Raw genomic sequence first — 12365 nt, 5'->3', positions numbered from 1 at the left:
ACTGAAAATTAAAGAAAAGGCTGGGTGTGGTGGCTCACACTTACAATCCCAGCACTTTGGGAGGCAAGGCAGGCAAACGACTTGAGCCCAGGAATTCGAGACCAGCCTGGGCAACATGGCAAAACCCCATCTCTACTAAAAATACAAAAAATTGGTCAGGCACATTGGCACACACCTGTGGTCCTAACTACTGGAGAGGTTGAAGTGGGAGGATCATTTGAATCTGGGAGGTGGAGGTTGCAATGAGCCGAGAACACGCCACTGCACTCCAGTCTGGGCAACAGAACCAGATCCTGTCTCAAAAAAAAAAGAAAAAGAAAAGAAAAAAAGAAAGAAAGAAATGTACTTTTACTTTAGGATGAAGTGGTATCAGAAAAACATAACTAGAGTGGACACATTCTTGTTAATTCACTAAGAATCAGTCTAAGGGTAAGTTTTCCCAGTGAGATTTAAATTAAAATAAGTCAGCAAGTCAATTAATACTAAAGTTATCTATAAATGGTAACATTGTTCTGTTTATAACAGTTACTACAAAAACAACAAACCACAATGCTTCCTTTTATATTTCACTATACCTGATAGTACATTTTATTATTCCATTACTGCTTATACCATTGTCAACCTATTCCATCAACAAGTCCTCATTTATTAACAAAAACATAGCAGATGCAGAGATAAATGTCTACTCAATGGGCAATCATTCTGCTAACAAGAGTAACTGGTCCTGCATGAATCACAGCTTGCTATTTAAACAAAGAAGGATATACTGGGGAAATGCTCACTTAGCACACAATGTAGACAACTATATTATCCTGTTACTGTAATTATGCAATCATAGTAAAACTTGAGTTTTCTGAATCTTCTAAAGTCTCATTTTATGGCCGGGCGCGGTGGCTCAAGCCTGTAATCCCAGCACTTTGGGAGGCCGAGACGGGCGGATAATGAGGTCAGGAGATCGAGACCATCCTGGCTAACACGGTGAAAACCCGTCTCTACTAAAAATACAAAAAAAAAAACCAAAAAACTAGCCGGGCGAGGTGGCGGCGCCTGTAGTCCCAGCTACTCGGGAGGCTGAGGCAGGAGAATGGCGTGAGGCGGAGCTTGCAGTGAGCTGAGATCTGGCCACTGCACTCCAGCCTGGGTGACAGAGCGAGACTCCGTCTCAAAAAAAAAAAAATAATAATAATAATTTTATGGCCAGGCACAGTCGCTCATGCCTGTAAATCCCAGCTCTTTGGGAGGCCAAGGCGGGAGGAACACTTGAAGCCACGAGGTCTGAGACAAGCCTGGGCAACAAAGGAGACCCTATCTTTTTTTTTTTTTTTTTTTTTTTTTTGAGAAGGAGTCTCGCTCTGTCACCCAGGCTGGAGTGCAGCAGCACCATCTTGGTTCACTGCAACTTCCGCTTCCTGGGTTCAAGCAATTCTCCTGCCTCAGCCTCCCAAGTAGCTGGGATTACAGGCACCTGCCACCTCACCCGGCTAATTTTTATATTTTTAGTAGAGACGGGGTTTCACCATGTTAGCCAGGTTGGTCTTGAACTCCTGACTTCAGGTGATCCACCCACCTTGGCCTCCCAAAGTGCTGGGATTACAGGCGTGAGCCACTGCACCTGGTTCTACAGTTTTTCTTAATAAAGAGCCATATTTTATGTCTTCAGATTAAAAAGAAAAATTGTTATGTTTGGCTAAGAACAAAAAAAACCTCTGCTAACCTAAGGGGCATACAAAAGAAAAACAATAGGAACTACAGTTTTCAAGGAGGTATACTTATAAAGTAAGAAAGAGGGGAGAAAATACAATAATTCTTAAAGTTTTTATAGTGATTGGCCAATTTAATCACTAATCTTTATTGTTAGCTGTAATTCATAATCTAAGAAATAATTACATGAAAGTTTTCTCAATTGATGTACTTTCTTTGTTTCTTTCCTTTTTTCTTCTTTAGAGACAGGGTCTCAGTCTGTTGCCCAGGCTGGGAGTGTACTAACGTGGTTCACTGCAGCCTTGACGTTCCCGGCTCAAGCAATCCTCTCACCTGAGTGTCGCGAGTAGCTGGGACTACAGGTGTGCACCATCACACCCAGCTAATTTTTAAATTTTTGTAGGCAGGGTTTACACCATATTGCCCAGGCTGGTCTGAAACTCCTGGGCTCAAGAGATCCACTCACCTCAGCCTCCCGAGTATTGGGATTACAGGCGTGAGCGACTGCGCCTGTAATCAAATGATTTTCAAAAAGAGCTGGCTCAATTTACAAGTAAACAGAAGTCCCCTTCCAGAGTTATCTTTACAGGAGAAAGTTTTATAGTTTTGCAGGGAATTTTATATCACTGCTGAAGCTAACTGATTTTGAGATCATTAAGAAACAGGTAAAGTGGAAGAAAAAAAAGAACTTATTATAAACAAGAATCAAAGTCAATTTTTCTTTTTCTTATCTTTGAGATGGAGTTTTGCTCTTGCTACCCAGGCTGGAGTACAATGGCACAATTGTGGCTCACTGCAACTTTCACCTCTGGGGTTCTAGCGATTCCCCTGCCTCAGCCTCCCAAGTAGCTAGGATTACAGGCATGTGCACCACCCCTAGCTAATTTGATATTTTCAGTAGAGACGGGGTTTCACCATGTTGGTCAGGTTGGTCTCAAACTCCTGACCTCAGATGATCCACCAGCCTTGGCTTCCCAAAGTGCTGGGATTACAGGCGTGAGCTACCGCGCCCGGCCCAAGGTCAATTTTTCAAATTAAACTTGGTAATCTGGTAAGATATTCCTACTGCTTTTAGAGAACAAATCTTTCCTAAAATAAAATGTTCGGTTGATAATCATGTCAACTTAATAGGAAAATAATTCTTTTACCAAATTTTTTGGGGGAAGGAAACTTACAGAGTTCTACATCATATCTCAGCTAGTTAAACGAGTAAAAAATGTTTATAATTTACAAAATCATCTCAATATTTGGCCACTTGATACTCGATCTTAGGAGGAAAATATACATGAGTGCTTTTTTCCAGGGCCTCCAAGTTGCACAACTTCAAGGCTATTAGTTACACTCTATTCTTTGCCCTGGAGCTGGGTCACCATTCACATAAACTATAATGTGAACCATGGCCTTTGCAGTTGCACAACCTAGCAGCCTCGGTTTTTATCTTAGAGGAAGTCAATAACCAATATACCCCTCTAAAAGCGGTACACAAGTTTCTGGACTTACCAGCAGTTTAAGCAGCCAAAACCGGGATTTATAGTAGAAAGTTTTGGTGGGGTTGATAAGGAAGAAAACCATAAATCCATAAAGGGCAAGTGGATACACATATGTGGGGATGACACTAATTGGAGCAAAGAAGCATGCCAGAAGGCTCAGGCACCACAATATCCCAAGGAATCCAGCAATCTAGTAAAGGATGGGGAAGACAGACAGATACAGAAAATCGTTATTTTTACTTTTATCATTACTTAAAATATCTTTAATAAAACAAAAGAAACATGATTTGTTATTAAGTCAACAATCCTCTTCAAGTAGAAGATGGATTTAAGTACCCACTAAACCAGATAGCTATATAGCGAATGCAAACGATATTCATCTGGTGCTATGTCTTGCTTTGATTACCTCAAAGAGATGTTGATGAGACAAATTGCTTCTTGGATTAAGTTCAAAGATGAGTACATGGTTTACTCCAGCCTGTCTCCAACCATAGGTGTTGATGCCCAGTAGAAAAAGGAATTCAATCAGAAGAAAGCCACCCCGATATATTCTTATCAAGGGCCATATACTTCTATCTGTTTCAAGTTTAAATACAGCTGAAAGAATATTAATATATTGGTTAGTTATAAAATTCATAACATCCCATGAATTAAAAATCCTTTGTCTTCATTCTCAATGATATAGTCCTGGCATAGAAATTTTTCATAAATGAAACCTAAGCCTATCTATCTATCTATCTATCTATCTATCTATTTTTTGAGACAGAATCTTACTCTGTCACCAGGCTGGAGTGCAGTGGCGCGATCTTGGCTCACTGCAACCTCTGACTCCCTGGTTCAAGCGATCCTCCTGCCTCACTCTCCCTAGTAGCAGGGATTACAGGCACGTGCCACCATGCCCAGATAATTTTTGTATTTTTAGTAGAGACAGGATTTCACCACGTTGGCCAGGATGGTCTCGATCTCCTGATCTTGTGATTCACCCACCTGGCCTCCCAAAGTGTTGGGATTACAGGCATGAACCACTGTGCCCGGCCAAACCTAGATTATTTTAAGAGCCTTATAAAGTTGCCTGTGGGTTCTTTCTCGTCTTTATTTGACTCCGCAGACTGTCACTAGAGTAACTTCCCTAAAATTTGACTTTCAGCATGTCATCCCACTGTTCCATTAGTTTTTTAGATTATAGAGAATCATGGTGAAATGGCTTAAAATCATGTGATCGGTTCTGTCAGCTGAGGATCTGGCATGACAAAACCTCTTTGGCTTCATTTACTCCATTATTAAACTGGATACAGTAATACCTACCTCACAGAGTTGCCATGAAAATGAAAAGGAACAGTACACATGAAAGTAGTGTGAAAATTTAAATGTCATATAAATGACAATAGTTAATATTTAAGGAATGCTTACTTACTATGTGCTAAGCACTGTTCTCAGTATTTTTACACAGATTAATTGGTAATTCATTTAACCATCACAATGGCTCTTTGAGTTAAAAACCATGATCTCTATTTGATTAGGAAACTAGAGCACAGAGAGGTTAAGTCATTTGCTTAGTTACTGAGCTAAGCCAGGATTTGAACCCAGTTTTGCTCCAAAGCTCATACTCCTTTTTTTTTTTTTTAAGATGGAGTCTCGCTCTGCCACCCAGGCTGGAGTGCAGTGGTGCAATCTCAGCTCACTGCAAGCTCCACGTCCCGGGTTCATGCCACTCTCCTGCCGCAGCCTCCCGACTAGCTGGGACTACCAGTGCCCGCAGCTGCACCCGGCTAATTTTTTGTATTTTTAGTAGAGACGGGGTTTCGCCGTGGTCTCGATCTCCTGACCTCGTGATCTGTCCTCCTCGTCCTCCCAAAGTGCTGGGATTACAGATGTGAGCCACTGCGCCTGGCCCAAAGCTCACACTCCTAAGCACTACATTCTGTTGCCCATATGTTCACACAAATGTTCAATATCATCATTATTCTATGGCTCACCAGTAATTATAATGTTCAAATACTTTAGATCCCTTAGCCTCACGATTCAAATTCTTCATAATCACCAACTCACTTTTCCCAAACTTATCTCGCAGCACCCCTAAAACATTAATTCTTGACTCTTGATGAATTTTACTATCCTTTTAATAAGTTTGCTTTTCACATTTCCTTATGTTGTTCCCTGTACTTAAAATGGCCTTGTTCTTTCTTTCCACTAATTCAAATTCTACTCACTATTTAAGAGCCAGATCCTTACCTGTTCATAAATTCACTGAATCAATGTATTTGGTTTTGAGCCCACTGTATGAGAAACATTTCCATTTGGCCTAATGATTTTCCAAATAACTATAAAATTTATTGATAGTACTGCTCACTTGGAATATACAAGTTTTGTTTTGTTTTTTGAGATGGAGTCTTGCTCTATCGCTCAGACTGGAGTGCAGTGGTGTGATCTTGGCTCACTGCAACCTCTGCCTCCCGCATTCAAATGATTTTCCTGCCTCAGCCTCCCGAGTGGCTGGAATTACAGGTGCACGACACCACACCCGGCTAATTTTTTGTATTTTTAGTAGAGATGGGGTTTCATCATGTTGGCCAGGGTGGTCTCGAACTCCTGACCTCAGGTGATCGGCCCTCTTCGGCCTCCCAAAGTGCTGGGATTACAGGTGTGAGCCACTGTGCCCGGCCTGTATACTAATTTAAATACTTAATTAAATAACCATTTATTGTTTATCTTTGTATTCTCTGCAGTATATAGAAGATCTAATAATTTTAAAATAACAGAGTAAAGAAAGCCTTTGCTTTGGAATCAAGTACTACAGACCAGATTTCAAATCCTAGCTATGCCAAATTATTTATTTTTTTAAGTCTCTGCTTCTTTGTTGATCAATGGGCATAATATCTATTCTCATAACTTTATTAAGAAGATTAAATGTGAACAACATATATCAAAGGCCTAGAATAATGTTTGGCTCATTATGAGTATTCAGTATATATTAGTTTCTTTTTCCTTTTACTTGCGGAAACTTTATTCCTTCATTTGACAAGTATTGATTAGGTGCCTATTATACCTGACACCATTCTAAGAGGTAGCGATTCAGTGATGAACAACAGACAAAATACATATCTTCAGGAAGTTTCTCTTCTGCATAAAGTCAGATAAGGGATTTGAAGGAAAAATAGAGTAAGGAGATACATAATGATGTTAGGTGTTATTTTAGATAGGGTTGGTCAGGGAAGACTCTCAGGAGATGACATTTAAGGAGATGACCTTAAGGAAATACAGAACAAAGCACTGGAATGTTTGGGGGAAGATGGCTCCATGTAGAGAAGGAAGTACAAAGGGCCTTAAGACAGATTGTTCTAGGAAGAAAGTCAGGTTGCTATGATTTGAATAAACAAAGGTATAGTGGTAAAGAACTGGCCAGCGGCAGATCAGACAGAGCTCTGCAGTACTTTGTTAAGACTTAAGCTTTTACTCTTACGTACAAGCCTGTAGAAGGTTTTGTACATACATGGCATGACCTCATGAATTATTTTAAAGGGCTACTCTAGCTGTTATATGAACAGACTACAAGGGAACAAGTACAAAGGCAAGATTAGTTAGGAACTTATAAATGGAAAACCATACACAGTTTTACATCCTGAATCCTAAGCAAAGGCCACAGATACATTACAACAGTCAGGAAACAAAAATAACACAAATCCCAAAGAATCCACAATAAAACTACTAGAGTTAGTTCATCACAGTTGTAGTTCAACACACAAAATTCAGTTGTGTTCACATACATCAGCAATGAGCAATCTGAAAATGAAATTAAGAAAACAATTCTGGCCAGGCATGGTGGCTCAAGCCTGTAATCCCAGCCCTTTGGGAGGCTGAGACGGGTGGATCACGAGGTCAGGAGATCGAGACCATCCTGGCAAACACGGTGAAACCCCGCCTCTGCTAAAAAAAAAATACAGGCCGGGCGCGGTGGCTCAAGCCTGTAATCCCAGCACTTTGGGAGGCCGAGACGGGCGGATCGCGAGGTCAGGAGATCGAGACCATCCTGGCTAACACGGTGAAACCCCGTCTCTACTAAAAATACAAAAACTAGCCGGGCGAGATGGCAGGCGCCTGTAGTCCCAGCTACTCGGGAGGCTGAGGCTGGAGAATGGCGTAAACCCGGGAGGGGGAGCTTGCAGTGAGCTGAGATCCGGCCACTGCACTCCAGCCCAGGCGACAGAGCAAGACTCCGTCTCAAAAAAAAAAAAAGAAGTTGGTCCCTTGTCTCACGTCATATACAAAAATCAATTCAAAACTCATCGATGACTTCAATATAGGAATTCAAACCATAAAATTCTGAAGAAAACATAAGGATAAATCTTCACGACCTTGAATTTGGCCATGGACTCTTAGGTATCACAACAAAAGTACACACAACAAAGGAAAAATAGATAAATGAGACTTCATCAAAAATGAAAACATCAGTAGACATTATCAAGAAAGTAAAAAAAAAAAGATAGAAAGGGAGAAATATTTGCAAATCATTTATCTAATAAGGGTCTAGTATCTAGAATACATGAAGAACTCTTATAACTTAACAATGAAAAGATGAACAACTCAATTAAAATAGGGCAAAGGACTTGGATAGACATTTGTCCAAAAATATATATAAATGGCCAATGAGTACATGAAAAGATGCTTAATATGATTAGTCATTAGAGAAATGCAAATTAGAACCACAACGAGATACTACTTCACACCCATTTGGATGGATATAATGAAGAAAATAAAAATACGGAAAACAAGTGTTGGAAAGGATGTGCAGAAAACAGAATCCTCATAAACTGCTAGTGGGAATGGAAAATGGTAAAGACTCTGTGAAAAACAGTTTGGTGGCTCCTCAGAAAATTAAACAGGTACTAAACAAATCCATGTTTATACATGTTCCTAACAGTACCATTCACAACAGCCAAAAGATAGAAATAACCCAAATGTCCATCAATGAATGAATGGATAAACAAATTGTGATACATACACTAAATGGAGTATTACTCAGCCAAAAAAAGAATGAAGTACTGATACCTACTACAACATGGATGAATCTTGAAAACATTATGCCAAGTAAAAGAAGCCAAACACAAAATACCACATATTGTATGACGCCGTTTATGGACATACCCAGAATAGGAACATTCATAGAGACAGAAGGCAGATTAGTGGTTGCCAGCAGCTGAGGACAGGGAATGGAGAGTGAGGTTTCCTTTTGGGCTGATGAAAATGTCTGGGAACTAGATAGATGTGGTTGTACAACACTGTGAATGTACTTGAATGCCACTGAATTGTTAACTTTAAAATGGTTAATTTTATCTTATGTGAACTTCACCTCAAAAAAAACAGAAAAAGAAAAAAGTAATAAATACATCTTACGATCTCATTACTAATTTCTATGTTAGGCGCATATATATATGTAATTTTTTTTTTTTTTTTTTTTTTGAGGCAGAGTCTTGCTCTGTCGCCCAGGCTGGAGTGCAATGGCATGATCTTAACTCACTGCACCCTCGGCCTCCTGGGTTCGAGTGATTCTCCTGCCTCAGCTTCCCAAGTACCTGGGATTACAGGCACACACCACCACACCCAGGAAATTTTTTTGTATTTTTAGTAGAGACAGGGTTTTGCCATGTTGCCTAGGCTGGTCTCCAACTCCTGAGCTCAGGCAATCCACCCGCCTCGGCCTCCCAAAGTGCTAGGATTACAGGCGTGAGCTACCGCGCCTGGCCTAGGTATATATTTTGAACTGTTTCAGTAGTGGTGATGATAGATTTGCTCTAATATATCAAAATTTTCTAATTCTGTCTAGGTAATATCTGTGGCCATACACAAAAGAAAGCGAAATAGCCTGGTTAGGGTTCAAATATTCATGACCTTACATAGGAAGAAAATTGCCATGAACAGAAAATGTAATCCATATTTATAAAAATCTAAACACATGTTTACCTAAGTTCTACTTGATAACATAGGAACTAGAAAAATCTCTAAGCCTTTCAGCAAATATGATCTGAATAAAATATCCTTGAACTCCACAATTTGTTAGAAAAGCCAGTAAAAACCAAAACAGCAGCAGCAACAACAAAAACCCCAAGGACCTTTGTAAAACAGTAAATGCTAAAGATATATTCTTCTGAATGCAAATACTATATTTAAGCTAATGAACTCATTTACTTTCAAAATGATTCAAAAAACAGGGACTAGGCCTGGTGGCTCCTGTAATCCCAGTGTTTTGGGAGGCCAAAGTGAGGATCACTGTAGACAAAGAGTTCAAGACCAGCCTAGGCAATATAGTGAGACCCTGTCTCTACAAAAAAGTTAAAAAATTAGCCAGGCATGGTGCTACTGCATGCTTTTATTCCTGGCTACTCAGGAGTCTAAGGCAGGAGGATCGCCTGAGCCCAGGAGGTCTAGTCTAGGCTCCAGTGAGCTAGGATGGGGCCACTGCACTTCAGCCTGGGCAACAGAGAGAGACCCTGTCTCTGAAGGAAAAAGAGTTTCAAAAAGCAAAAAGCAATTTTAACTGTTAATAGTCAAGTTATTCATCAAAGATCCAAAACTTTCAATTGCAAATAAATCTAAAACCTAAGGGCATATATAAGCAATACAATGAAACCTCTTTCATTTGGCATGATCTCCCTGAAGCAAGCTTTTGTAAATTTACTGGGGATTAAACCACAGTAACTCTTGCTAGACAAGATCATCATAAAAAATTCCAGGGAATCAAAAAACAAATTAGTATCATTTCTTTTTAAGAATAAGTATATCATCTCTCTGATCTGTGAGTCCCAAGAATAAAAGATATATAAGGTTCCATCACAGACTCCCCATGGCTTCATGAATTTTTAACTTAAAAATCAGCTAACATTCATCAAGCATTTATTTTGGGGTAAGCAATGTGCTCAATGTTTTTCAGGCAAAATTTCATTAGTTCTCACTGCAACACTATAAATTGGTTTTCCTCACCAGATACATGAAGAAACTAAGGCTTACTCAAAATAGGTTCCTTGCCCAGGATCACAAGGATTTAATAACCCTACAATCTGGCACCAAAGCCTGCACACTTAACAATGGAGCTAGGTTGTGTACATAAGCCAAAATGTACCTGTTTTAAAAAAAAAAAAAATCAAACAAATTTGTTCTAAAACTTACAACATTACGGTCCTCTCTGTATTAAGTTGCCAAATCACTTTTCTTTAAAGGAACATTAAAAACATTTTAACAAGTAATATATGTGTATAGGAAAATAATCTCAAATATTATGAAGATTATAAGAAGCCTCGTCTCACTCCAGATCTTCTGAAGAAAAACATGTTAACAATTTGTCTATTATCTCTCAAGAACTTCTTGATGCATAGAGAAACACATACTATTTTTTAAAAAACAAATCACCAATTACAACTGGGAGCATGCTATATATGCTATTCCATACCTTTTTTTTTTTTTTCACTTATATCCTGGAGTGGAGATTTTCCAGTATCAGTGCACAAAGATCTCACTCATTTTCTAATGTAAACTTTTTGAATCTAAGTGTTACATACATATAGAAAAATGGATAAATCCTAAGTATACAGCATGATGAAGAATGAAGTGTATCAGCACCCAGAACACAGCATATTACAAGCATCCTAGAAGCTCCTGCTCATATTCTTTCCAATTGCTATCCATTCCCCAAGGGTAAACTCCTGATTCTTGCCTGTTTTTTGAACTCCATGTAAATGGAATAATGTAATATGTACTCTTTGTGTCTGGCTTGTTTTGTTCAACATTTGTTACAGCCATCATGTTCTTGTATGTAGTTACAGTTTGTTATTCTCATCACTTACAGTTATGTGAGCCTATTGCTCCTAGACTACAAACCTATCCACCATGTTACTGTACTGAATACTGTAGGCAATTGTAACACAATGGTAGTATTTGTGTCTCTAAACATATCTAAACATAGAAAAGACACAGTAAAAATACAGTATAAAAGATAAAAAAATGGTACACCTGTATAGGGTACTTAGAATGAATGGAGCTATAGGACTGGAAGTTGCTCTGGGTGAGTCAGTGAGTAAGTGGCGAGTAAATGTGAAGACCTAGGACATTAATCTATACTACTGTGGACTTTATATACACTGCACACTTAGGCTACACTGAATTTAAAAAAAATGTTTTTTCTTTCTTCAATAATAAATTAACCTCAGCTCACTGTAACTTTTTAACTTTATAAACTTAAAAAATTTTTAAGCCTTTTAACTTTCTGTAATAATACCTAGCCTAAAACATGGACATACTGTATAACAAAACAGACATATTTTTTCTTTATATACTTATTCTATAAACTTTTTTCTACTTTTACATTTTTATTTTTACTTTTTAAACTTTGTTAAAAACTAAGTCATTAACACACATATTAACCTAGGCCTACACAGGATCAGAATCACCAATATCACTGTCTTCCAACTCCACATTTTGCCCCACTGGAAGGTCTTCAGGGGCAATAACACACAGGGAGCTGTCATCTCCTATTCTACTAATGCCTTCTTCTGGAACACCTCCTGAAGGACCTGCCTGAGGTTGTTTTACAGTTAACTCTTTTATTAATAAGTAGGAGGAGTTCACTCTAAAATAATAAAAAGTATAGTATATACATAAATCAGTAATATTTATTATGATCAAGTATTATGCACATTAAGTGCTAAACTTCTATGTGGCTGGCAGTGCAATAGGTTTGTTTACACCAACATCACCACAAGCATGTGAGTAATGTGTTATGCTATGATAGCTATGATTCTTATTCCATTATGCACTAGCAATTTTGCAGCCCATTATAATCTTATGGGACTACCTTCATATCTACAGTCTGCTACTGACCAAGACATTGTTACATGGTGCATGACTGGATACTATTACAAACAATATTACTTAAGTGTTCTCATACATGTCTTTTGGTGGACATATGTAAGCATTTCTATTAGAACTGGGTCATAGGTTAGTACAGGGGTTTCCAATCTCCAGGCCATGGACCAGTACTGGTCGGTGCTCTGTCAGGAACCAGGCCACACAGCAGGAGGTGAGCGGCTGGTGAGAGCATTACCGCCTGAGCTCCGCCTCCTGTTAGATAATCGGCATTAGATTCCCATAGGAGCACGAACCCTATTGTCAGCTGCGCATGGGAGG

The 12365-nt window shown here is 39.0% G+C and overlaps 1 protein-coding gene across 2 annotated transcripts in view; it reads right to left on the bottom strand.

Annotated features, from left to right (window-relative positions):
- The window catches only part of XPR1 (xenotropic and polytropic retrovirus receptor 1), a 262854-nt gene that overhangs the window by 56551 nt on the left and 193938 nt on the right, over positions 1 to 12365 (bottom strand). For both annotated transcript variants that reach the window (XM_033196381.1, XM_033196380.1), the window contains exons 8-9: positions 3598 to 3788; positions 3202 to 3381 (exon numbers count right to left, since the gene is read on the bottom strand). In XM_033196381.1, coding sequence (XP_033052272.1) covers positions 3202 to 3381; positions 3598 to 3788 — 371 coding nt within the window. The remainder of the gene's footprint in view (positions 1 to 3201; positions 3382 to 3597; positions 3789 to 12365) is intronic.

Source organism: Trachypithecus francoisi, unplaced genomic scaffold (assembly GCF_009764315.1).
Source record: "Trachypithecus francoisi isolate TF-2019V2 unplaced genomic scaffold, Tfra_2.0 Lachesis_group5, whole genome shotgun sequence".
In the NCBI taxonomy this organism is placed as follows: domain Eukaryota; kingdom Metazoa; phylum Chordata; class Mammalia; order Primates; family Cercopithecidae; genus Trachypithecus; species Trachypithecus francoisi.
This window is presented reverse-complemented; position numbering and strand designations above follow the sequence as displayed.